The sequence below is a fragment of the Aspergillus costaricaensis genome, assembly GCF_003184835.1.
Source record: "Aspergillus costaricaensis CBS 115574 unplaced genomic scaffold BO79scaffold_37, whole genome shotgun sequence".
Classification (NCBI taxonomy): domain Eukaryota; kingdom Fungi; phylum Ascomycota; class Eurotiomycetes; order Eurotiales; family Aspergillaceae; genus Aspergillus; species Aspergillus costaricensis.
The window spans coordinates 51,793-77,828 of record NW_020291837.1 but is presented as its reverse complement, the minus strand read 5'-3'; the positions used below and the strand labels follow the sequence as shown (position 1 = coordinate 77,828).

The 26,036-nt window shown below is 50.5% G+C and overlaps 8 protein-coding genes across 8 annotated transcripts; 7 read left to right on the top strand and 1 right to left on the bottom strand.

The window, feature by feature from the left end:
* Positions 1-341: 341 nt before the first annotated feature.
* BO79DRAFT_274428 (mercuric reductase) lies at positions 342-1,799 on the top strand (the record flags this gene model as incomplete). Its single annotated transcript, XM_025687600.1, has 1 exon — positions 342-1,799. The coding sequence occupies one exon, from the start codon at positions 342-344 to the stop codon at positions 1,797-1,799; it is 1,458 nt and encodes a 485-aa protein (XP_025535578.1).
* Positions 1,800-2,112: 313 nt separating this feature from the next.
* Positions 2,113-3,285, top strand: BO79DRAFT_247926 (uncharacterized protein). Its single transcript, XM_025685679.1, has one exon. The coding sequence runs from the start codon at positions 2,301-2,303 to the stop codon at positions 3,246-3,248; it is 948 nt and encodes a 315-aa protein (XP_025535577.1). The 5' UTR covers positions 2,113-2,300; the 3' UTR covers positions 3,249-3,285.
* A 91-nt stretch (positions 3,286-3,376) lies between these two features.
* Positions 3,377-3,922, bottom strand: BO79DRAFT_290251 (uncharacterized protein; the record flags this gene model as incomplete). The annotated part of the gene is made up of 1 exon (XM_025688874.1): positions 3,377-3,922. The coding sequence occupies one exon, from the start codon at positions 3,920-3,922 to the stop codon at positions 3,377-3,379; it is 546 nt and encodes a 181-aa protein (XP_025535576.1).
* A 1,079-nt stretch (positions 3,923-5,001) lies between these two features.
* On the top strand, positions 5,002-6,093 carry BO79DRAFT_157564 (major royal jelly protein; the record flags this gene model as incomplete). Its single annotated transcript, XM_025678873.1, has 1 exon — positions 5,002-6,093. The coding sequence occupies one exon, from the start codon at positions 5,002-5,004 to the stop codon at positions 6,091-6,093; it is 1,092 nt and encodes a 363-aa protein (XP_025535575.1).
* A 663-nt stretch (positions 6,094-6,756) lies between these two features.
* On the top strand, positions 6,757-9,145 carry BO79DRAFT_50922 (uncharacterized protein). Its single transcript, XM_025689347.1, has 5 exons — positions 6,757-6,777; positions 6,835-7,642; positions 7,699-7,944; positions 8,008-8,662; positions 8,723-9,145. The coding sequence occupies exons 2-5, from the start codon at positions 7,050-7,052 to the stop codon at positions 8,828-8,830; spliced, it is 1,602 nt and encodes a 533-aa protein (XP_025535574.1). The 5' UTR covers positions 6,757-6,777; positions 6,835-7,049; the 3' UTR covers positions 8,831-9,145.
* Positions 9,146-11,521: 2,376 nt separating this feature from the next.
* On the top strand, positions 11,522-13,375 carry BO79DRAFT_240255 (cytochrome P450; the record flags this gene model as incomplete). The annotated part of the gene is made up of 4 exons (XM_025685006.1): positions 11,522-11,584; positions 11,650-12,762; positions 12,862-13,028; positions 13,088-13,375. The coding sequence occupies 4 exons, from the start codon at positions 11,522-11,524 to the stop codon at positions 13,239-13,241; spliced, it is 1,497 nt and encodes a 498-aa protein (XP_025535573.1). The 3' UTR covers positions 13,242-13,375.
* Positions 13,376-18,925: 5,550 nt separating this feature from the next.
* Positions 18,926-21,453, top strand: BO79DRAFT_50817 (Zn(II)2Cys6 transcription factor). The gene is made up of 6 exons (XM_025689346.1): positions 18,926-19,194; positions 19,278-19,886; positions 19,956-20,107; positions 20,164-20,334; positions 20,391-20,732; positions 20,808-21,453. Exons 1-6 carry the CDS (start codon positions 19,051-19,053, stop codon positions 21,409-21,411), a joined length of 2,022 nt encoding a protein of 673 aa, XP_025535572.1. The 5' UTR covers positions 18,926-19,050; the 3' UTR covers positions 21,412-21,453.
* Positions 21,454-23,498: 2,045 nt separating this feature from the next.
* On the top strand, positions 23,499-25,280 carry BO79DRAFT_258932 (putative MFS transporter; the record flags this gene model as incomplete). Its single annotated transcript, XM_025686338.1, has 5 exons — positions 23,499-23,664; positions 23,768-23,793; positions 23,858-24,143; positions 24,193-24,607; positions 24,653-25,280. 5 exons carry the CDS (start codon positions 23,499-23,501, stop codon positions 25,278-25,280), a joined length of 1,521 nt encoding a protein of 506 aa, XP_025535571.1.
* Between the last annotated feature and the right edge of the window lie 756 nt (positions 25,281-26,036).

Sequence of the window (26,036 nt, the reverse complement as noted above, 5' to 3'; positions counted from 1 at the left end):
CACATACTACCCTCCGAAGGGGAAAAGGCACATGGCATCCCGCACTCGCCCACGGAACCCCAACCCATCACGATGCATCCGATCTCTTACCGGCGATCCAGACCATCCTCAACCAAATGTCAATGATCTAATTATGATCCATCTTTCCCATTACCCCTCATTTCTTTGTATCCACCTAAATATCGTATACTAAGTATACACTCCCCACCTGACAGCCCCATCACGACCGTCTCCCTTCCCTCACCACCATCCCTACCATAAATACCCCAGCGTCCTTCCAAGCAAAAGGAATGTACCGCCCCATCCTCCGACATCCCCTAAAACACCACCTCATCCAAACAATGTCCGCCCCCACCCAATACGACACCATAATCATCGGCTCCGGGCAAGGCGGCACGCCTCTCGCCCGGGCCCTTGCGCTCGCAAACCACAAAACCGCACTCATTGAGCGAGAACATATTGGCGGATGCTGCGTGAATGATGGGTGCACGCCGACCAAGACGATGATTGCGTCGGGGAGGGTCGCGTATCTTGCTCGGAGGGGTGGGGAATATGGTGTTCATACACCGAATACATCTGGTTTTAAAGAGGGGGATAATGGTAATAAAGTGGTGATTGACATGAAGAAGATCAGGCAGCGCAAGAGGGATATTGTGGATTCGTTCCGGGCAGGAGGTGAGAAGAGACTTCGGGATGCGGGGGTAGATGTCATTATCGGAGAGGCAAGTTTTGTGGATGCGAAGACGATAGTTATTATGGACGGGAGCAATGGGAATGAGAGGGTTGTCAGGGGGGGCAGAATTGTGATCAATACGGGCTGTCGGCCTGGTAAGGTTATGCTTGAGGGACTGGAAAAGGTTCCGAGTGAAAAGGTGCTGGACTCTACGTCTATTATGGAGCTGGGAGAGGTGCCGCGGCATTTGGTGGTCGTTGGGGGTGGGTATATAGGGGTGGAGTTCGGACAGCTATTTAGGAGGCTTGGGGCTAAGGTGACGGTGCTGCAGAGAGGAGAGCAGTTGCTTCCCAGAGAGGACAGGGAGTTGGCAGACATGTTGCTGGAGATATTCCGGAACGATGGAATCGAGGTCTGCCTGGAGACCACCCCGGTGCGGTTTGAGAATGTCTCTGAGGGTGTGTTTGATGTCGCAGTCGAGACACGGCAGGGGAGGGAAGTCGTCAAAGAAGCCACGCATATACTCTTTGCAAGTGGGAGGGTACCAAATACCGAGCGACTGAATGCTGCTGCTGCAGGCGTAAAGATGGATAAGAGAGGTTATGTCGTGACAAATGAGTTTTTGGAAACATCTGCGCCGTCAATCTATGCCATTGGAGACGTCAAGGGCCCGCCATCCTTCACGCATATCTCATACGACGATTTCCGAGTACTCGGGCCCACATTGTTGGAGTCTACATCTACATGTGAGCGGCTCTCGATTCGAGATCGAATCGTCCCGTATGTCGCCTATACGGACCCTCAGTTCGGTCATGTCGGGCTGCATGAGCAGGAGGCAAGGGAAAGGTGGCCGGGCCGGAAGGTTCTGACTGCGCAGATGCCAATGAGCTATGTGGCCAGGGCGTTGGAAACGGATGAGACAAGAGGTGCCATGAAGGCTGTGATTGACGGGGAGACTGGACAGATCTTGGGATTTTCATGCTTAGGCGTTGAGGGCGGCGAAATAATGAGTGTTGTGCAGACGGCCATGATGGGGAATCTACCTTATAAAAAACTGCAAGATGCCGTGTTTGCCCATCCAACTTTTGCGGAAAGCTTGAATAACCTGTGGGGATTCCTGAAATGAGTACGTTACTTGAAGAAGTCTGCCCATATGGTGTGAATCTTTTGTACCCATTCCTCCACATACAGTGTGAGCACCCAATCAAACCTATTTCCTTGACAATACAGTTTATTTGTAACCAATGCGGGCCGAGTGTGGATTCCTCAATCAAAAAGCGCATCATTGATCTTGTGATGTGTTGTTGACTCCTTGTTTGGGGCTGAAAGCGGGTGGTTTCGGATCCTTCTGACTCACGGTAGCCTCCCCCGAGATCACCCGAGATTTGGATATCTTGACCAGAGCAACTATATGTCTTATTTTCACTTAAATACTTCGGATTGTTTCTCAGTATCCAGTACATGCTGATTATCATAAAGAATCTTGAAAACTGAAGTTCACAACAGACTTCCCCTGTTCACCTCCACATCGCTTGGGTTGCCCGCTGCTCTTTTACCTGAAACCGACGAAACCCTTCCACCACAATTGTCTCCAGCATACCATTTTAATTCCTCTCTTTATTCTCTCATGGCAAACTTCATCCGACATCGACCCCTCCTGACAGGAGCGCTCACCATAGTAACCGTCAGCAGCGCGGTCGCCTATGTCACCAAGCGACGACTCAACCAGTCATGCCCGACGATTGCAATCACAAAACTCACAAAGGCAAGCGCATGTCGCAACCTAATTGAAATACCATCTGAAGAAGCCACGCCGACACCATTGGGCGTTACAAAAACAACTCTGCTATCATCATGGTCAGGCGGCGACAAGACCTACTGGGTCCCATCCTTTGTAGCAGTCCAAGCAGAGGTGCCTATATCGCAACTTTCGCAATATGGGCTGTTCAGTGATGATGGCAAGGATGACAAGAAGCAAGACTTGCATAGTCTATCGAAGAATCTCGTTGCTGCATTTGTAGATGCACGCGCGACAGGTTTAGAAACATCGGTCTTGGACAGAGAAGTGCCGCCGTTATCCTTTGCCACTTCTTCTCGTTTATTTGGACGCCCAAGCGAGATGGGAGCGTTCATGCTTGGGACCTGGGATTCGGAGCATGGGATGAATGTCCGCCCATCGGACTTGCCTTCTGATGCTCCGAAGCCGGTCACGGAATTTTGTTCTAATGAAGAAGCTGTCAAGTATGGAGGTGCTAAGGATACAGCTGGTGCTGTGATGTACTGGATGTTTCCAAAAGCATTGGTCGAAGGAGTTGACAAGGCTGCATCATATGGCCTGCCGTGGCGATCGATGGAGGGTGGATTTCAGGAGTTCATTGTTGAAAGGGTATCGGATGACAAGGCGAGGATAACATATGTCACTGTTGAATGCACTAATTTGCATCCTCTTGGCCAGACAGAGCGGGATTTCAAGATGTTGCCTTGGCTGCTTTATGAGGCGCATGTTCTTTATGCACAAATACTGTGGTCGAAGACTTTGAGGCAGTTACAGCGATCGCAGACGACTGTGATATAGATGTGTTTAATTAGTTAATGTAACCACTCCGCTTATTACTAGTCCTCTCCACTTGACATCCTTGCCGGTACATACCAGACTAACTTCACATTATGTTGTATCTGAGCAATTCTCATTTTGAATTCCGCTCATCGTCTCTTATTCTTGGGCGCAAAAGATTTCTTTTTCAACCCGCCCCAGATTTCCCCACGCAAATTCAGTCCCTTTTCTTCAACCACCTTAGCGAAATCCTTGTCTTTCTCCATCTGTTTAAGATCAATTCCCAGCGCACTTGCTATGAGCGGGGCAAGATCGTGTGCCGCACAGACTCGGAAGTCGCCACTCTGAGCACGCTTCTTCTTCCGTCTTTCCAGTCGCTCATTCAAGCCTTCCTCTAGCGTTTCTGAGAATGTCTTTCCGCTGGTGTCTGTAACAATGTTCTTTATTTTCTCGGCTTCTTCTGGGGAGAAATATGGTTTGTCGATGTAAGACGAGTCTGTGACTTTATCCAGACGCTTCTTGGACGAGGCGTTATCGAAGTTCTTCAGGTCGAAAAGGAGGACGTGGACTCGGTACCAAAAAGTGGGGGATATGGATGATTCTTTGAGGTCTGAAAGGGTGACTAGTGGTGTTGGTGGTGAGCTTGGTCTGGCTTGAATGTCCGTCATCTCGAATGGTTCTGGTGGAGTCGCCATGGTGGAAATTCGGACAGTAAGTTCGCTTTCAGGGGTATTAGACTGCAGTGCTTACTTTATGAAGGTATGGAAGTTCTTTCGGAAATGTAAGGTGGTAGTAACATGACTCTGCTTCTGTCACATTTACGTCGTTCTTTGGTGGCATTATGTCACTTCTACGAGATATTTTTATTTTCCACAATGAGGCAAATTTCGAAGGCAATCCGCCCAGCGCATTGCTCAAGTTTAGCAATAGACTATCTTTGCCAGTTCACTGTCACTTTCATTTCAGATACGGAAGACAAGACAGCTTTTTTCAGGCTTAACCTAGTATGTTATTAACCATTTGGTGATAGATAAGGTTGATTTTGTGGCATAAGCAAGTTCATCTAACGAGTACAGCGAATATATATAATCTACTAGTGCCAGCTCAACGCAATGCCATCTGTCAAGTTGCCATCAGTAGGCTTACTTAAAATTTTATCATCTCCCAGCTCTACTAGCCGAGTATCTGGATTACTATATTAATGAACTGGTGGTCCTCCAAATCAGGTCACTATGACCGAATTCCCGGAGATAATGACCGGTAGCCTGGTTATTGTATCCTATTCTCGGTTGGACCGGTGCACATCACTTCCCTTCAAGATAACCCACGAAATCTTAATCCTCGGTCCCGTAGGCACCCATGGGTCTCCAATACTATTGCAAAATCAGACCACGCAAGCAGTGGAGACGACGCATCAACTTAGTGATGTTTAAGAACGTCTCGTACCTGCATCTCGTCCGGCTTCTGACCTTCCTAAACGCCTAGCGCCCAATTAAGGGATCCTTCCACACCCCACTACCATCATATCATGCTCATCTGGCTATCAATCAAGGTGTGGAACGGTGAAGATTGCGGAGGCTAAGCTTGTTTGAGCTTGGCTGTGCTTGGCTTTGATTCCGCATCCTCTTGGCGTTGCTCGGCAGGGCGGACATAGTTTCCTTTCTTCTGTCTCCTGGGCCGACCTGGCTACTATAAAGCTACAGACCATCATGGTCGGAGTCAAAGAAACCAGGCAGAGTCTTCGAATTATTTTCTATCTCAACTTGAGACCACAATGTCCGCCGCCCTCTTCCTCGGCCTTCTAGGCCTTACAGCCCCCCTGGCTGCCGCAACCACGAGTACCCCAGGCCTCGAGCTCGCGTACTCCCTTGAGCGCGCCACCCAGGGCATCAGTATCTCTGCTGACGGCCGTAAATTCCTCTCTCAGCGTTACTCGACCACGCTGCCCCCTCAAATCGTCGAGCTTTTGGACGACAACTCCACGGTTCTTTACCCAAACACCGCCTGGAACTCCTACAACTCCAGTGACCCTACCTCTGACCCACGCAAGACCTTCGTCAGCATTGACGGCGCCCGCTTGGGCCCCGACGGCCGCTACTGGATTGTCGACGGCGGATCTACCGGTGTCAACGGCTCCACCAAGCTCGTCGGCGTAAACCTCACCACCGACGCCGTGGACAAGTTCTATTACCTCGACGCCATGAAAGCCTCCGACAGCGGCATCGATGACGTCCGCTTCAACGCCGCTGGTGATGTGGCCTACATGAGCGACACTGCCGGTGCCCTACTCGTCATGAACATGACTACCGGCACGGGTGTGCGTGTTCTGTCCACCGACTCTTCCGCCCAACCTTGGTTCCCCATGATGTACAATGGCACTCTGGTCCCCGGATACGGCGCCGCAGGTAGCACTCTTTCCGTTGGACTCGACCAAATCGAAGTCTCGCCTGACGGTGTGTACCTGTACTACCAGCCCTGTAATGGAGGCTTGTATCGCATCAAGACGGCGTACGTTGATGCGTCTCTCAAGAATGCGACTCTCGCATCGACTTTGGGAAATTACGCGGAGCCTTTTGCCCTGACGCCCAGCACTGGTGGTAGTACTATCGACGGAGGTGGAAATATCTATGTTAGTGATACCAACTTGCTGGCTATCTGGAAGGTCACGCCTGAGGGACGCGCGACTGTACTTATTCAGGATGAGAAGCTGCTTTGGACAGATCTTATGTGGGTTACCGCTGATAAGAAGCTTTGGTTGCCTGCTTCGCAGATGAGGCCTGGTGGTGATGGATTGATGGCGGATGGGCCCAACTATATCTTTACCTATCCGATTGATGCGGGACCGTCGCCTATTGATCATGCTTAGGGGAGGTTTTTTTGGTATGTAAATATTGGGGTGATGATGGTTCATAATACTGCGCTGAGAGATAGGTTGTTGAATGTATACTAGATGGTTCTTCGTGGACGAACGAGCTTGTAGTCCTTTGAGTTAGTTGAGTAATATAGTCGATCAGCGAAGACAAAGATAGAGGCAGCTTTTCGACGAGTTTGCCTGACCAACATTATCAAGACGTGAACAGGAGGGCCAGCCCAGCCTTGCGAGCGGCTATCGGGCACCCAGCTATCAGGGAAATCCCAGCTTCCCCGTCCAATGAAAGCCTTTGACATCCCGTCTAGTGCAGCCTTGCAGATGGACTAAACAGAAACAGTATTCTAGCGCTTACAGCCTACCTCACCAGTCTCGGATGTCTCATGCCAACACAGCCATACACGGCTGCTGGTGGTCGCACTTAATCCGAGCAGCACCTTCCTTACGACGGGAGAATAGCGGCTACGGCTGGAGGACTTCTTTATGACGCCCAGTCTTATTAGTACCCAGCTCGATTCCCATCTCACTCAGTATCTTCTGCTACTCCTGCTGCTTTTCTTTCTATGTGTATCCCTGCTTTTCCGATATCGCCCTAGACTCAAACGCGGCCACGCATCGAGATCACGCTCAGCAACGGCGAAGGTTCAGGCTCCACGTCAGGGAGCCTCGACCATTTTTAACGTCAAAGACTCCGAACTTATCTCCTCACATTGGTAGAGGCTGACCCTCAATCCCTAGTTCGACTTGTCCTAGTTCAAAACTTGTGATAAGGTATTGATTAGGCTGCAAATTGTAGTGGGCGGGGCAGCATAGCCTCCGCGCGACTGATTATTTCCTCTTCAGTGCAGGAATATCCCTTTCCTTCAACGCTTGCTCAGTCCGAAGACTCTCTTCCGCAATAACATAGTTTCTATTCTCCAGCAGCATTTACCGTGCTCAGATAGCCCAAATCAATGGAGGCTGTTGGATCCGCATCAGCAATCATTGGGATTGCAACAACCGGGATTCAATGCTCCATCAAGCTACTTACGTTTGCGGACCAAATCAAGTCCGCCCCGGATGAGATCACAAATATTGCTGAGGATATCTCAGTTAATGCTAGTATTTTGCAGCAGTTGGGTGGACTAGCTGACGAGGCGCTGTTTCACACACAAGCAGCACCAGATACCAGCACCAACAACAGCATCAGCAATGGAAAGGCACGGATGGTCAACCCTGAGGCCATTGATTATAGCGATACGGAAGGCCATAAGCCACAGAACGGAATATTTAACGCAGCCGGCTTTGCGATCGTCATGAATCTCGCTTCAAAATGTAACGCTATCTTCGAAAGGCTCGAAGAAGGACTGAGGAAGGCGAGTAAGCAGCTGAGGGCAAATCCTCATAGCAAGGATCCCATCAGACTTAGTCCAGCGGAAATGGTGAAATGGCCGTTTGTCAAGCCGCAAATGGACGCCATGAGGGCAGAACTACGCAATGCAAAGGGGACTCTGATGCTCATGCTTCAAGTTGCGATGCTACGCTACTCGAAGAAGGTCATGGAAGGGTAAGTCTGGCTTAGTACTTATGCTAAATTTGTCTGATGTCTGATGAACGGAATAGACATGCCACGAGAACAAGCCTGATCGCATATTCCCAAGAAGATCTGTATTTGCTGAAAAGATCAATCGTAGCTGCGGAGAGAGCTCGAATTGACATCGCGAAACAACGAGATGATACTTGGGCTAAAAATCGAGCCGCTAGTGTGACCGAGAGGGACAACGTCGATGAGAACTTCCAACCTGCGGAGATCACCACTACGCGACGACCTCCCAGTCCGGGAAACCATGCTAGTCAGGGACTGCCACAGTGCGTTTTTTCTATCTACCTCCAGGGTCATTCTACCGAATACAACTAACTCGATATGGATAGGATACTGTCCGTTGAAGTCAAGGATTTGAACTGCCAGCCCCATGGAGATATTGGTTTCGGTTCTGCACTTATAGAACCAGGTGAAGCAGACAGAGCGAAAGCTGCAGAGGGCGATACCGGTAATCCGACCAAGACTGATCCGGTCAACGAGAGATCTGGGTGTGATCTTCACTCTGTCTACTACTCTTCTGAATACATCAACAGATCATCTATGGCATCTATCAGCTTAGCCACGGATGCGCCACTCGGTGTATACTTATTAACACTCAAGCTTCAGATAGCGCATGGGAAGCACCACGTGCAGTACCGAGTCCGGCGTGTGAAGATCCCACGCCAGGATATTGACTCCCAGATAGATCAGTGGAAGAAATCATCTAATAGTACAGTACTCAATCAGCTTCTTGCTCTATCGGCCGATGAACAACAGGCACTAGATGCACTCAATCTTGATGGTGACCATGACAACATCACGGGCACCGACGCAATCGAATGGATACATTTCGGCAAGCTCTTGCCTGTTGACGGATTTGATGACATTCGAGCAAGAAGTATCACGTTCATCCTGAGGCTGAAGCACCCATTTACCACGATTAAAGGAACAGAAACGAAGTCTAAGGTCGCGAAAATCCAACAGGACATTATAACCGACGCCAGAGTAACTTTCTCCCGAGATCTATATGGCCTAAATTCAAGCATTCTCTGATTGCCGTTGTAGGTACATCGCCACCGTATTTCCCCCGAGAGTCTTAGTGCCTTTAGTTTACGTTGGAAGTGGGATGAGGTAAGTATCAACTTCATCAACTCACATAGTTACGTCTTATGATTCTTCAATAATCTTACTAGATTGATTACGACTATATGCTCATCAACAAATCTATCTTCGATCACTTCGAAGAGGATTTATTGGCGCACACGCGACGGCTCAGGAATGAGACGTATATAGCTCAGCCTGGCAGCGATCTAAAGGAGCTTGAGCTTGACGACCGAAAAAGATATAGTTGTACCGGGCTTTTGCTCCAGATCAAAGGTTTGCTGAAAGCTATCAGGCCCAGACCCAGACTCAAATCCAACGGTTCTAGAATTTCGCCTGGTAATGTGCGGGGGAAAAGATATTATGGAGGGTATCAGGGAGTGGCAGGGTGTGCAGGGGGTCCAGGGGGGGCGGTATGTGGAGGAGGAGGAGGGATGGAGGAAGCAATCGTTGAGCGCACTTCACAAGTTCAAGATTCGGCAGAGGACATCCCCGCTGACCGTCCTGATGCCTACGTTCACAGCGAGGAGGTTGATTCCCATGCCAGTTGCATGCCCCAGGTCCAAGGGGCTCAGCCCAATCTTAGCGATTTGAGACCCCTCGCAGATCTTGTTGAAACTTCGCCTCGGGCCAGCCGCTCTCCTTCCATTTCTTCGGCTGTTGTTGAGTCCCTTCCCCCTATGCCTTCACCCGCTATACATGCAGTGGAGCCAAGTGAGGAGGAAGAAGATATGGAAGGAATAGTGAGCGAGCTTTTGGATAGATATACGGCTGCGTGATAGTCTTGAACATCTTCAATACGATAAAGATTTCCCCTGTTAATGCAACTAAGCAAGGCTCGCAAGGCACACTTTCCAGTATTGGAGGAATGAAAGCAAATATTAAAGAGGATATACACGGAGGAAAATCAAGTTCATGAGGAATAGTCGATGATCTCGGAGAAGCAAAAACCCTTGCTCGGGATAAGAAACCAACATCCGATCCCGAATAGGAAGGCCCGGGATTTCCGATCACAAGGCAAAATAACATGTCTATCACAGAACTTGCATTCGAATAGATTGAAATAACCTGGCTGCCTGCAAAATGACATGGTTCTTGTGATGGAGACAAATTTGTCTATGACGATAAAGTGGAGATTTCATATGCTGGCAGTGTGGGCGTTTGTGGAAACCATCCGAACAAGGCTTGAGGGAATTTCTACTCGATAGCAAGGTAGCCAACGAGGTGCTTCAAGTCTCAATTACGTAGTAATATAGACTTTATTCTGTTGTATGTTAGACCTTTGCGCCTGTCAGAATACAAACAGATACAGACAAGTCTCTTAGAAACGTAAATCAACAGAGCTACGAAAACCTCCCGCGCATCCATACTGTTCGAGTAGCAAACCCGCACATCCTGACCCACTGGTTCATACTATAGAACTTAGAAGGTATATGATCCTGATCCTTCCCGAACACCGAAGATCGACTCGGCCCTTGAAAGGATCGCGGAGCGTAGGATAGCTGGCTTAGTTGATCCTCCGGGCCGACCGTCGCCGGCGATAGGTCATTTTCGGTTCGACGGAAGGAATGTCATTGCTGCTGCAGGCTCAGCCAACGAACTCCGTCGTCATAAATCATAGGGCTTGCTTACCATCCACCAAGCACTAGATAGAGGTAATCGATCCTACGTCGCTTGGCTGCTGAGATGACGTGGGTGAGTGTATATGTGGCAGTCTTATGCGTTCGCAGTCTGACCCGACAATCCGAGTGGTTGTTCAGGTAGACAATGTATTCATAAAGAACATTGGAGATATCAGGTACAACAAGGTAGGACCAAAGACGTTAGTTTTCGTTCTGGAATTGGCTGGATTTTAGTTTGGAGATGATCGGCAGGGCTTATGAACATAGCTCGTAATTGGATGATAGACAATGGCATTCATGTCAATACATTTCACCATTGCCGCAGGGCATCCCTGTGAGGGTAACACTGCATCTGCACTTTGGTTTTGAATCACCAGAGCCGGATGAAACGGCACGAGCGCAGACCAATCCCTTGCCTGTTAGTTATACGGACTGCAGAGACCGTTGACGCGGCGTTGTGCACAGGCCAATTAGCATAACCTGCGACATGTGACAAGTTTATACACGTATTCCAATGCACCCTTGCTCTGAGTTCAGACTTCCATCTGGCCCCAGATCATAGCCGGTTAATGGAGCGGCTGGATAGTTATGCAAAACCCAAATGTCCTGACACAATGGCATAACGCTAATACTTATCCTGCTATTCGCTCCGAGAAGGTCGGCGATCGACATGACCCCTCTTTCGAAGTCTCGATGTGCCGCAGCAGAACTCCACTTTGATGTTTCCCCGCTCGGCCGGTATAGCTCGAATTACGCTCACGAAACTAGAACACATATCAAGGCTTCGAAGATAACACGTTGTAACTATCCCTCATCGGAACATCGGAGCTCAAGAGCCGAGCATCACTTGCATCGGAGTGATGTATGGGGGATGGGCCGAGGCCTTTTCCTGGTAATCGCTTCATGCAGCTTAGCTGGTCTCTAGCGGGTCGTGTGCTGTCTTTATAAAGCATTGGCTGGCCTTGTGCAGCTTTGCCTCGACATAATCAGGCCGGCTGTTGCAACGTCAGGCGACTCCTCTATCGGAGTGAAGGAGATAAATAGCATCCCTAGCCCCGTCACGGCAGTGTGCATTCGATAGCAACCAGCGCTTTTTCTCAGACCGTTTGATTGTCGGTTATTGTTATTTCCGAACCTCAGCATGATTCACGAAAGTATTCAAGGAGCCCTCCAGGGGCATTATCTAACAATAACCGCTGGTATAGTCAGTGCAACCCATCCAGACGTAAGGGGTTGACGGTTGCTAACACGTGTCTTAAATTACCACAGTTAGTTCTCTCCTTGGTAGGAAAATGTTTTTACGAGTTGTACATCAACCCTCTGCATAAGATCGCCGGTCCGAAGCTGGCGGCGATTACCCGTCTGGTGCATATGTATCACTCCCTTATGGGCGATGAGCATGTTTGGGTGAGAAACCTGCATCTGGCCTACGGAGACACTGTCCGGATCTCGCCCGATCAAGTCAGCTACTCGTGCGCCGACGGATGGAGAGATATCTACGGCCATGCCAGTGCAACAAAGAAATCCACTGAAAAGGACATGCGGTTCTTCGGCACCACACTTAATAGAACTCCGGACGTCATTCGTGCCAAAGCTGCCGATCATTCACGCTTTCGTCGAAATTTTTCACATGCTTTCTCGGACAAGGCTTTGCGCGAGCAGCAGCCACTCATCGCTCATTATGCGGACTTGCTCATCGAGAAGCTCCGAGAAGTTGTCCAAGCAGATCCCAAGGCCAAGATCGAAATGGTTTTGATGTACAATCTGACCACATTCGACATTATGGGTGACTTGACATTCGGAGACCCACTGAATCTGCTGAAAGGTACCGGCAACGTGGGGTGGGTGACATCGATCTTCTCCAGTGTGAAGATTAATTCACTCCGACGTGTCGCACGATACTATCCATGGTGTTCTTATTTCTTAAACTCTCTTCTCCCTCGGTCCTTGAAAAAACGACAAGCGTCTCATTACCAGTCATGCAAGGACCGGGTAGACTGGCGGGTTGACCAGAGCCTGGATCGCCCCGACATTTGGGGCCTGGTCATGTCGCAGAAAGAGTCCCTGCGCTTGAGCCGCGAAGAAATGTACGCCAACTCACAACTGTTCATGGTAGCTGGGACGGAAACCACCGCAACGGCGTTGAGCGGCCTCACGTATCAATTGTTGCTGAATCGTGACAAAATGGAGAAAATCACCAAGGAGATTCGAGACGCCTTTGAGCGAGATTCGGACATCGATATGCTGCGGTTAGCACAGTTGAAGTACTTGAACATGTGTATCGACGAGGGCCTTCGGATGTATCCCCCTGTCCCTACCGGGATGCCCCGTCTCACTCCGAAGGAGGGTATGGAGATCTGCGGCGAATATATGCCTGGCAATGTGAGCAGCGCTACTCAGCTTACCTGGTTTTTTTTTTTTTTTTTTTTTTTTTTTTTTTTTTTTTTGCAAGTACGGCCTTGGACTAATATGTACATTCAGACGGCTGTCTCCGTACACCACTGGGCGACATATCGCAACCCACGAAACTTCACCCGGCCAGACGACTTTCTTCCGGAGCGATGGGGTAACGACCCGCAGTTTGCTGGCGACGACAAGGCTGCTTTCCAGCCCTTCTCTTTCGGCCCTCGCAACTGTCTAGGGAAGAAGTGAGTTCCCCTAGCCATGGTGTCAATGCTCTAGTGAGCATGTCTAACATCTGAACTAGTCTCGCCTATCATGAGATGCGACTCATCCTAGCCAAGGTCCTGTACCACTATGATCTAAACCTAGCACCTGAATCAGTGGGCTGGGACAAGCAGAATACGTGGACGCTGTGGCAAAAAAATCGATTGATGGTTCAACTGACCCCCCGGGCTTAGACGGAAGCCATCGATGAACATCTGAGTGTCTAGTAAGGATGGGAGATTGTGTACAGGGTTAGGTTAAGACCTGTTAGTGTCCAGAGCATATGGGATTGACCTATGCCGGCGAAAGTTGATAGCGATGTTCCTTTTTGGAGGTCAATGATGATATGATGATTCTCCCAGTCGTCCTTCTCTACAAACTATCCAATCAACCTCATCCGTTCGGGTCAAAAGGCCCAGGGTAAGTGCCGTCGATACAGCGCGCTCCCAGTCCTTGCCCTAATGGACAAATTTAGTATGTAGTTGTATGTAGTCAAAGTCCTAACAGAATGTATCCGACAGCAGCGTTAAAACCGGCGTGGAAACCAGAATTAGCGAGGCACCCTGCACTTTGCGGATGGCAACAGGACTTCCCGATGCGGAAAGGCACTAGCGGTAAGCCGATCGCGCATGACGTCATGTGGCATTGTGGCAGCGCTTGGGAGGCGACGTGTCCAGCGCAAACAAATTCCGACCGCCAGGGATTCGCGATGCATCATGGGGATTCCCCAGCTTGCTCAGGCTGGGTGGAAGATGATTTCATGCTTCATTATGACATGGCGGTTGCTTGAGTATGACGTCTAAACAGGGTTTTGAGCCTGGACGATTCCCACGGTCGCATAGTCTAGAATTCCCGCTTACTGATCCAGTGTGACGAAGGAATGCTCTAACAAGGCTAATACACGGGATCCTGCGAGATTTGTGTGGTGTCGGCTGATCATACTGATCATTCTTCCTCCAAACAACTCATCCTCCAGCGAGAGAAGCCAGCGTCGCTGTGGATGTTATGCAGCCTCGCCTGGCATCGTTCTGATAATGGAGGAGGGTGCAGAGAAGGGGCGACAGTGTGGTATTCGGTGGTGAATGTTCGGGAGCTCAGTATACTATGTCGTGGATGGCATTTCAGCTTCGTTTCTCATACTTGTATAACACCGTTAACATTTGCAGAAATATTGAACCGAAACTCGAAGCGATAATTTTCCATCAGCCGGTATTTGTTCCAGCTATGTTAATGGACCTGGGGTTTCACCAGGCAGTGTGGTTTTGGTCCATTCCTGCCGCATAAAGGACGCTGGCTCGGAGCTCGGGGCTTTGCGCCGCAGAAGCTGACAAGATACCTTCATACCGGTTTCGCCCAGACTACCAGCAACCTTACAGCAAAGAGGTAGCTCCAATGATTGAGTAGTTGTGTTGTAGTCAGTCACAACCCGCAGAAGGCTAGTCCATGACTGCCACGTCCGTGCTCTGTAAAAGAAGCCTGAAGGGCAAGAGACCTTCACAACATTGCCGTCGATCCTTAGCAAGGACAGCCTGAATGCCACCAATTTATGATCCTTATTGCTACGCTTCACTGCTAGACCATGCGCGGCAGTCTGTCGCAAGTGCAGCTCAACATGGCCAAACCTTCCACCGATTTCTCTGGCTCTGCAGTATCGAGAACTTTCCCCCGTGGATTCAATCTATTTTTTGCCAAGGCAAACTTATTTTGAAGACTTGTGCGTCCGGCTCCACTGCTCTGTTGTGTGGCCGAGGTCAAGGAAAGTGGGCCTTATTGGGCAAGGCATTGTCATGCTGATAGGCTTAATGTGCAGCGACAAAGCGTGACAGGATTCCGACGTTTCAGCTAGTATCGGGAAAGAGTTTTCGATGGGAGACGATGACTGGCACGATCTCGACAAGGGCAGGGTCAGTGACAGGATGTCAATAATATGGGAAATGAGGGGGAAGAGAGAGTGATTCATGTCACGCCAGTTGCGATCGCCTCTTACCAGGATGGGTAGGATTTCCCTTCTGCGGGTGGGTGATTGACTACAGGCTTGCCTCTCACATCCCGGTGATGTTCGGCAATGTAGACAGAAATCCAGACATGCCTGGCAACAAGAATGAAGTACGGAGGAAATACTCGAGCTTACCTGATGTTGATCTAGGCCTCTGATGCTGCCAGATGATAGTATACCCTGTGATTCCGGACAGTGAAGTGAGGGTCACACCTGCCTAGAACGGTCGGTTCTGCCTAAGCTACATGAGTGGAGGCATGACAGCTGCACTAGGCCAGGGTAATACCAGGTCTGGGTGCGCTCGGAGATGCCCACCGATGCAGGAAAGCGGTTGAGGTTAGTGGGCACCAAACGAAGGAATTTTATCGACGGCAATGAAGCTAGGTGATGCAACCCAGACGACGACGGGCATTTTCCGAGTGGCCTAGACTGACACCTGGTGAATTGAATCGACAGGGTTGGACCTCCCCATTTCTCCGAGATGTCGACGTGGACTCAGAATGTTGTGGCCCGCAATTGGAGCTATTATTCGATAATCGCGGACGCTAGGGTAGGGGCCGCGATGGCTCTCTTCCCTCCTAGCCGATAGGGGATGTGGATTGCGATGAATGGAGGGGAAGTGAGAAGGGGGGGAGGGTTAGAAGAGGATGGAGTGAGGGAAAAACAAGAAAAAAGAAAAGAAGAGGCGATTCAAACCCAGCGGCGGAAGGGGATGATAGTACCAGAGAGCAAGCAAACATCCATGCAAAACGGGAAGGATGGGCGTGATCATGGTCTCACATGATCGGCTACTTACTGAATCCAGAAGGTTGATGGCTGAGGTGTCGGTGGTTGTTCGGTGGTTGCTGCATTGAGCTCGGCTGGGCTGGTTGGATTCCCTTCCCATCCATCGACCATGGCTTTTTACCCTTCCCACCGCCAAGGATATCTGGCTCTCCCTTGAGACATTCATGTCACCTGTGATTGGGCTTCGGAATTGCTCGCGTGGAAATCAGATTTCCCATCGGTGCCCGAGCTCTGGTGGCGCATCGCTACTGTGTATCTGCTGGCCCTAGTCTCCTGTACATACAGGTAACAGACACAAAGGGCTGCTAGTATGGCGCACTTGCTGGCATGAGGGTCTGATCACCACCAATGAGTGAGCCAATACGGTGGATTACTACTATGTTTAGGCCCATTCTCCGTCACAAAACCTTGCAACCTGAAATGCAGACAACCAACTTGGCCTGCAATGCGGGTGAGGTGACGGTCTATTACCGGCCGGTAAACCCCATGGCGCAAGATTGCTGCAAAAGACAAAAGGCAAGCCTATTTACTTACCTCGTACCTCTTGCCTATTACGATGACACTAAGGACCCGCTTATCATGGACGCATGCAATGCCGTAGGTCCAAGAGAACTCGTACGGAGCGTAGCGTGTCTCCTCCCCTTCCTTTCCCGTCATTCCCCCCGAGCGCATGTCTTGTCTCGGTCTCAGCCCGTCCAGTGTGGTTCGAGTGCGGTGTTTGCTGGACGACTCAAGCCTCTTGTCACTGGCTGTGGTGGAGATCAGGCTCCTCCCTTCATGTGTGTCCTTCCCAAATGGGTTAATATCAAACTCCCTCTGCGAAGGGGGGGGGGAGTGACAGCACCACTGTGGACTCTAGTCGACGATATCAATTAGCAAGCACTCGCTGCACGACGATCTGGAACGTCGCATTGCCACCGAATGACTCGGTCAAACGAGGCGTGCGCGATGCGATGGCGTAGCGCATACCCCAAGCAGCCCTTGTAATTGGGCGTATCTAGGCTAAAAGAAGGCCTGAGGCGAATAGTAGACGGGGGCGAACGGGTTGACGGGGTGAGTGGTTTGAGCGGTGTATTGGGCGACATTGTCTGGAAAACAGTTCCGTGAGGGCCAGCCGGTTCCTGTCAGTTGATGTCAAAGTCGAGGCGCAGAAATGAACTCATAGTTACATTCGAGGATCTTCAGATAGGCGACGCTTGCTGCGATCGCAGGCCCGCGGCGCGTCAGGTGATTCGCCCGGAAACCCGCCGGGGAGAGGGGGTGCCGACCAGGTTCCACCGCAGCCCATGCAAGCCTCCATGGCTGGCCGGCAAAGAACTGAGTGGCCGGCTGTTACTTCCCCCTCGACAGTGTCTTGATCATTGGATGTTGCTGACTTTCTGCAGGCGCGATCAGTAGCGTGCCGCTTTTTGCCACTGCCGATGGACAGCCTCCACACCCCTGGGTGATTGACTGGGTCGCAGTCTCCATGTGTTCATGGCGGCGAGGGGGGGGAAGAGGAACAAGAAAAAAGAGAGTTAAGACCCGACCTGACCGGATCTGACCTCGGGTACTAAGCCAATACGGTATTGAAGTAATCTTGAGGTACATCAGGTACGCATATTGTTATATTTATTATCTACTAGAGGCAACAAAGTCAAAGTATGTATCTTGGTAATTCTTTGGTATTATTGCGGGCCTAACCAGGTACACCCGCCCAATTGAACTTGTGTAGTACTCCATAATTTCCTCCCAGTGGTACTAGACTACCAAAACTGGGAGTTGCCAGGTACAGGGCTCCCGAAGGTCCCAGCGATGCGGTTTACTACTAACCTCAAAGCGGTAATAGAGATAGGTCCCAAACTCCAAGTCAGTTTTCCGGACCTTGTTTGTTTCTCAGGTCTCCGGATGGGAGACGTTCGTTCGCTGCTTCATAATTCGATTCCCATGGCCTATGCAGGTTAGCCCCGGGAACCATCTGGCAGGATGATGAGGGTATTTGCCATTTGGGTTCTACCGGCTCCGACACTTGGACGGCCGAAGATACTTCGAAGTTCCCCATTTGACACTAGCGCCCCCGGTAGTGATTGGGCGGATAGCAGTGCCACCAGCGACAGGCCGGGCCAAGACTGGGGCTGCCCGCAGGCTTGTCCTCTTTGGGACTGGTGGTTCCCGATCCTTTTTTTCTTTCATACGGAACAAGTTACGGAGTACTACTGGATTCTTGCTTACTGACTGCACTGCAGACTGAATGACTCTCCCTCTGTAGTAGTAGTCCACAGTCTCTTTCCTCCCCTCCCCGGCCGGAAGTCTCGACGGGCCCGCGGAATTATGTCGCAGCCTCTGCTGCTTTCCAGAAACATCAAGGTCTGTCTTACGGCCTCCCATCCGCATTGCTGACTGGCTGTCGCGTTTTAAGCTTCCTTCCCTCTGGGTCTCTGGGAGTCTGGGTGCTGAACTGTGTATTTCCTTCTTTCTTTCCTTTTTTTTTTTTTTTTATTTTGTCCCTTCTCTTTTCTCTTCTTGTATGCATTTCCCCTTTTGGTCTCATCTGTTGTATACTCGAATTTTTCTGTCCCTTCCCATTTCCATTTTGGGTATTTTCTGGGATTTTCGATTTCCTCACACCCTTTTTCGCCCACTTCGTCTCAAATGGTATTTTCCATCAACGCCCAAATTATTTGTTTTCTTCTAGTTTTCTTTTAGTGTTTTGAATTTTCAATCTGTGATTTTGTTGGACCTGTGGTTTCTTTTTATTTTTATCCCTCCACTTGGATGCCGATGCAAGCCACAGATCCAGGCCCGGAAAAGCAAATCCTTTGACAATTGGGTCTGTGGCTCCATATATAAAATTCGGCCCTTTAAAAAAATAGCAACACTCATAAGTTGTTACTAGTACTGGCATTTCTTGCTAAATAGGCTCTTGAATCAGCACCTTCGCCCCTTCTCCTGCCTTCTTTCCAAACCCGGGGGCTTAGTGTCGTTCACTTAGTCTACCTTTTTTTTTTTTCTATTACTACTTAGACGGTCAAAGGGGGGGGGACCATTTTCCACTTTCATTCACCCATCATTCCCACAACACTATTGCCATCTCCTCCCGCCAACCGAACCCCACCCCCATTGAAACTCCCTGTATCCGTTCCCTCGGGTCCATTCTTCATCTCTTCGCCTCTTCTCTTTTCTCTCTTGCCAGGGCGACTTCCCCTCGTGTGGTCGTCTTGTTGTTCCCATCATTGTCATATATGTCCGACTCGCAATCCTCCTCCTCCCGCTTTCTAGCCCCCGCTCCTGGCCAGCCCCCAACTGCCAAGGTGGCGGACAATGTAGTTCAGGGTCGCAAGCACAAGACCACCGCCTGCAAGGCGTGTAAACAGAAGAAGCTCAAGGTGGGATTTCTTCATTAAGCCCGTTGTCACTGGTATCTTCATACCATCACATCGCGTCCTGTTCGTCGGCTGACCCCCTCAAGTGCAGAGGTGATCCACCATGTCAACACTGCGTGGCAAACGGCATCCCGTGCCTGGTCGACGAGATGGCCGACATGCGTCGCAAATACGCAATGAAGCGGAAATTGGACCGTCTCGAACAAGCGGAAGAGACGCTGCTACGACTCATTGACGCGCTCCGGGAAAGTGAGAGCAAACGTCTCGCTCAGCTCTTGAATCTCATCCGGAGTAATGCCTCCTTCGAGGAGCTCCAAATTTTCCTGGAGCAACAATTCACCGGGCGCGAAATCGAATTGTCCCCAGAACTGCGCGAGATCCAAAGTCAAATATCTCGCCCCTCCGACGATGATGAGGAGGCGCAACCGCCTTCGCAACCCCGATCCTCCCGCCGCGTTCTGGATGTCCGCCGTCTCGCCGATAATCCCGTCTATCAAGTTCCTGCGAAGCCGTGGACAACGGTCACTGACGACGGTGATCTGGTATCTCACCTCGTTTCGCTGTGGTTGACCTGGACCTATCCGTTCTTCCACTGGCTGGATAAGGATGCTTTTCTACGGGACATGCGGGCCGGCAATCTCGACTGCCGGTTCTGTTCCCGCTTTTTGGTCAATGCCATTCTCTCAGAGGCTTGTGTAGGTGTACCCGATCGTTTGAACATGTACCATTCACCGCAGGACTAACTAACTTGATGCTGATTCTAGTACTACTCTGACTATGCCGAAGTGTTCACCGTTCCCAACGACACGCTCACGCGGGGTGATCATTTCTACGAAGAAGCCCGTCGGCTCCTGGAAGGAGAGGAGGGAGGAGCTACAATACCAACTATCCAAGGTCTATTGGTTCTGTTTATCCGGTATGTGCGTGAAGCTGCATGCAATGTGGGACATGCTAATAGTGTTGGGCCTGCAGGATGGTCCTGATGGGCAAAGACCGATTGGGTTGGATGTACCTGGATCTAGCTATCCGGGGAGCGGAGGAGTATGCGGAACGCCATCCTCCTGGGATAGCCGGCCAGGAGGCAGACCCTGTGTTCGAAGGGGTCGTGAATAGGACTCTCTGGGGAGCCTTCAACATTGCTTCGTAAGTGAAAGCCCGTCTGAAAAACAAGAGTATTTACTAACTGGGATTGGTGGCAGGACGGCGACTGTGTCATTGATGAAGCATATCAACGTCAACCCCCCGCAGCGTCCACGCATCCCCGTCACCCACGGCGACCCGGACGATCTATGGTACCCATACCCGCGAGAGGTGGACGCCGTCCGCGGGCATCACAATTGTGTTTTCGATCGATGGTGCGACTTTTGCTGCATCATGATGCAGATCAGCCAGGGATTTCATGACCCTGAGCACCTGGTTGCCCCGTCGCAGATGATCGGGTTTGTTGATGGCATCTACAAACAGCTCCAGGAGTGGTACGCTCATTTGCCACCGTGCTTAAATGCGGATGTGGCGACCGTCCCCCACGTTTTGAGTATCCAGTGAGTGTTTTTGCCTCTCCCCTTCACAGGATGCCTCTTGTGTGCGACGCAGTGTGCTGATTCGCCCCACCGTAGTATGTTTTACCATACCACCGTCATGCAGATCTTTGGGTTTCTCCGATCCAACCGTGAAGTGGCCCTGGATGTGTCCACGGCCGCACATGCACGGCAACTCTGCCTTTCGTCGGCGCGCCGGGTAGCAGCGCTGCTTCGAGTTCATCGCGACAAGTGGGGCATCGACCGGATGGCGCCGTCGACCATTCAGTGGTGCAGCATCGGCATGTTCACCCTCATGGAGGCGCTGGACTCTACAGATAACCGCAACGCCTTCGTTGAGCTGTGCATTATTGCCCGGGCGTTCTCACGGCGCTTCCCTCTCGCCAAAGGTATTCTACGCATGATACAGCTCTCCGCGACGCAGACGGAGGTGGCTCTTCCTGAGGAGACCGGCGCGCTATTTACCGACTTCGAGACGCTGGGCTGGAAGCAGCGCGACGCCGAGGAGTTCAGCAGCTTCTACCCGCATTTTAGCTCGGTAGTGCAGCAGGGGCCGGCGCGCCAGGGGGACGTGGATATGGACCAATTCCTGGCGAAATGGGATGGGTTGAGTCTCTCGCAGACGAACCAGGATTCGGCCGCGTCGGAGTCCGATTCGAAGCGAGGCAGCTCGGCTGACTGAGGATGGCATCGCCCAGCCACCCATATTCGATTTCTCATGTCTTGACAAGTCCGTGACGAAGTAAAGAATCATTACCACTAATTCTAGATCAAAATGTGTTGCATGATTCCCTGCGTACATTTTCCCTTTCTGGATAGCATCATCCCAGTACATCCTTCTCGTCCATATCTCGGGATCCGGTGTCTGCCGGTGTGAAAGTTGGCCCCGATGGAATGTTTTGGGAGCGTGGAATAATAGCGATCGACATGTGACGTGTCTCCGTTGCCTGGCGCCCGGAAATTTCTTCCGCCTCCATTTCGCACCACGAAATTAGCGGTCGGCATCTTTTCCCGGTGGAGACTCTCTCCTCGACTGTGTACTTTCCGGTTCATGCTGTGCTCCGCAGCTAGCCCTGCCTTGCTTCGTCCGAGATGTTCCACCTAATTCATCCCACGTTGTCCGTGCGTTCACGCAGATTACCGTGGGTCAGTGCGTTTGTCGCAGTGAGCTCCTACGAATGGGGAGAGGCATTGGGGTTCTAGCACCGTGATTATCGACTGTTCACTGTCACGTGTGAAGGAAAAATCCAGGCGTTTGAAGGCATATTAAATGCCAGCCAGGCCTGAAACCGATCACTGGTGGTTTGCTTGTGGTGCTTGATGAATAGCCGAAGGTCAAGCAAAGAACGAACAAGCACCACCATCACACCAGTCCAGCCTACATTAGATTGCTTGGCAATGCATTGTAACTACCCACTCTTACTCTCCGGCATTCCTGAGAAATTAACTCAACCCTGTTGGAGTGGTCTGATGCGCTGTGAGGTGTATTTTCCCACTTCCTTCCCCCTCCAGTGTCCGCCTGAGGATCGATTGCAAGGCGGTCGGAGGCGATTCGCCAATCATACCAAACAGCGTGGACGATCAGGTTGCGGGCCAAATTCCACGATCCGTCAGAGCTGGGCATCTCCACTGCGATGCTACTCCCCTGCCAGGAATTGGTTTCCGTGATGCTTCAAGTCCTACGTCATTGTGCCGGTCAAGCGGATACTTCGGGATCTGGTTCAAATCCAGCTTGCATGAGGACTGATACAATTGGTGTCGCGGGGTTTGAAAAGTGTAACCCTCCTGGAGATTGGTGCGCGGGATTATTTCTTTTTTTTTTTTTTTGTTCGGAATGGCCTTTCATGGTCCAGAATTGTGTTGCATCGTTTACTTTGTACGAAGAAGTGCGATCGGTGAATGGGTCGCATTGTTACAACACCGTCCTAGTTTTAGCCTTCGTTCGATGGGTCTGTTAGGGGCTTCGGGGATGAATGACCCTCTTATCCACTATCATCTGATTGTCTCGGGGTTCTCCTGCCTGTTTGAATAGTTCCGAAGCTGGCTCTTATCTGGTCAGATGCCTCCACTCGAGTGCTAGTATGCGGCTGTAGGACGGAAATATTTTTTGATGGTATATATATATCCTGTACCCCTAGTAGATGAACCTTGCTGCCTGCCTACTATTTTGCTCGCTATCCGAGTTTACTTACTAGTACACGTATGTAATGCTGTAGGTAGCACTACATAATCAGTACCAAACATCATGAATAAACAACTGCATTGGTACCCTTCGCAGGGGTATGTCCATCCTTTTGAACTCACCAGTTGTCCAACTGTGGCAGAAATGTAGATGGTAGCCAGTATCTACCTGTCAACGAACTTTATCGTTGTGCGCACGGAGCACAGTCCTCCGCCAACATTTCTCTCTGGTGTGTATGCTACTCTTGCTTCAACGTCAACAAAAATGTGCAACAATACTATTCCTCACTACCATCAATGATTATCCACCAAGCAAATAACAAGCATCAACCCAAATCAACTAATTGGCAATCCTCCATCTTCAACCCTGATACTGCGACCGACACAATTCCCGGCTGCCAGACAGACAAGACAGACAGACAATGGCATTGAACTACCCGAAAGCTTAAAAAACTAAACCCACGCGGGCCAGATAATCTAATCAACCAACCCACCAAGGGCAGGATCTACGCGTCTTTCCATCCCGCCATCGAAATTTTCACTCACCACCACTGCATCATCACATCTGCATATTACACCTCCAGAATCATGATTCAGGTCGAATCGCAGACAATAGCTGCGTCTGCGACTGCACCCACGGACAAAGATGTCGCTTGGGCCATAGTCAGTGAAGAAGCGGGGGAGATTGACCCCGCCGTGGAGAAGAGGGTGCTGCGCAAGATTGATGCATTTTTTATGCCTGCTATGTTGATTGGTTTGTCATATCTATCTTCTTTGTTTGGATGTTTGGTGGTTGTTTTGTTCAAGACGATTGGTTAGATGGGTAATGTAGCATATTGTTGACTTGTGGATTATAGGCTATGGATTTGTTTACTGGGATAAGGTTCGTCTTGACCATTCCCCGATTTGATATGTCTTCGTTGATTAACTAGAGCTGTTGTTTGTAGGCCATCCTTGGAAGTGCATCACTATTCGGTATGACAACCGATCTGCAGCTCCAGGTCATGGATTACTCCACCTCGCCTGCTACCAAGGACACTTCCCGTCTCAGCTGGGCTACCTCCATCTTCTACTTTGGTATGATGGCTGGGTTGTACCCCATGACATTTGTGCTGCAACGGTTTCGCATCCAGCACGTCCTGGGCCCAGTCGTGATGCTCTGGGCCATTACCTGTGCTGCGACGGCGGGAGTAACCTCGTGGCAGGGGCTGTTTGTGCAACGGTTTTTCCTAGGTATTCCTTCTGCTCTACATTCACATGTCATCATTTACTGACTATATAGGCTTCGTTGAGAGTGTCATTCCTACCGGATTCATGACGGTTGTCAGTGGATATTACACGCAGGACGAGCAGAGTCTGCGACAGGCATGGTGGTTCTCTGGTACCGGATGGTTTACCATCATCGGAAGTGCACTCAACTATGCATTTGGACAGATCGATTCTGGGAGTCTCAAGTCTTGGCAGTATATCTACATCTTCGCCGGTGTGCTCACCTTCCTATTTGGGATTTGGTGCTGCTTCATGCCTAACTCCCCCGTCGAGGCGTGGTTCCTGACCCATGAGGAGAGGGTCGTGGCCGTGGAGCGCCTGCGTCGGGGACAGACCGGTGTGCGCTGCCAGGTAATCAAGAGAGATCAAATTGTGGAGTCTTTCCTGGACATCAAGCTGTATTTGATTGCTATCATGATGGCTGCAGCGTGAGTAACCCGTCATACATAAGAAGCGTCGCTAATACATCCTAGGTATACTATTAACGGAGCCATTTCCGGATTCGGCCCCCTGATCGTATCAACCTTTGGCTACAACACCCTCGACTCCATTCTCTTCCAGTTTCCTGTGGGTGGCGTCTGCCTCATCTTCATCCCCCTCTGCGGCTACATCGGCATGCGCGTCCCAAACACGCGCATCCCCATGCTCATCGCCTGCTGTCTTCCCGTCATCGCCGGCTGCGTGATGATCTGGAAATCCGAATGGGGATACCACCCGGCAGTTCCAGTTGCCGGATACGCCATCACCGGTTTCTTTGGACCTGTCGTCAGCCTTATCATCACCCTCGGTGCCAGTAACGTCGCCGGCGCGACCAAGAAAACCGTCATGGCGGCCACCGTCTTCGTTGCCTACACTGTTGGCAACATCATCGGGCCGCAGCTAGTGAATAGCAAGACCGTTGACCAGCACTACCCCGAGCTATGGGAAGGCATGGTGATCTGCTACTGCATCACCATCGCGGCGGCGGTAGCATTGTACGTTGTCTTGTGGCGTGAGAATCGGCGTCGCGACGCCATGGACTTGGACGAGAGCCAGCGTGATAAGCTGGCCTTCCAGGATCTGACGGACAAGCAGAACCCGTTCTTCCGTTACGTGCTGTAGCAGCAGCACCACCACCAAAACTTATGTATATTATTATTCATCATCATTCATCATCATCAGATAGACCAGTAGAATATTCCACTCCATCATCCGCTGTAATGATCACTCGTATCATCTTCTGTGCGATCTTTGCCTCCCTCTTCTCTACCCGCTGGAACATCCTCTCACTCTGCTGTAACCGCTTCGTGCCTCTTTCTCGCGCTCCTTGACCAATCTGCCCATCTTGCGTTCCATTTGCTTTCAATCGCTGTCAAGATCATTCTGCACTACTCCGTCCGTGAAGTGACTCTCCCAACGGACCAGACAACCTCTCGGCAGCCCTCTCCCTAACCCCTCCGCCTCCATCTTCACAAGTAATCCACATCCTCAATGCCTTTCACAGCCCGTCCCTTCATTGAATAAGCACCTGATTATGTCCCTGCGTAAATTAATTTTGCGTCTCTGCCACCTTCCACACCCCTTTCCCTCCTTCCCATCGTCTATACGCATATCATCCACAAATTCTCAGCGGCGTCACATACTCCCTAAGCGCTTTCAACCATCTGAGTTCAATGAATCGAGTACTAATGGATTGCCAATTCAAGAAGTGGGAGAGGAATACACTGAGGACAAGATGGGCGCCTGATCACCAGCAAATATGTACACTCCTGGTATGTATACGATGCGAGAGCCAACATTGGCCCTGGCATATATTGCCTCCATCCTGATTTGTCAACTGATGTGATATAAGGCAGAAACAGAAACTTATTGAATTAG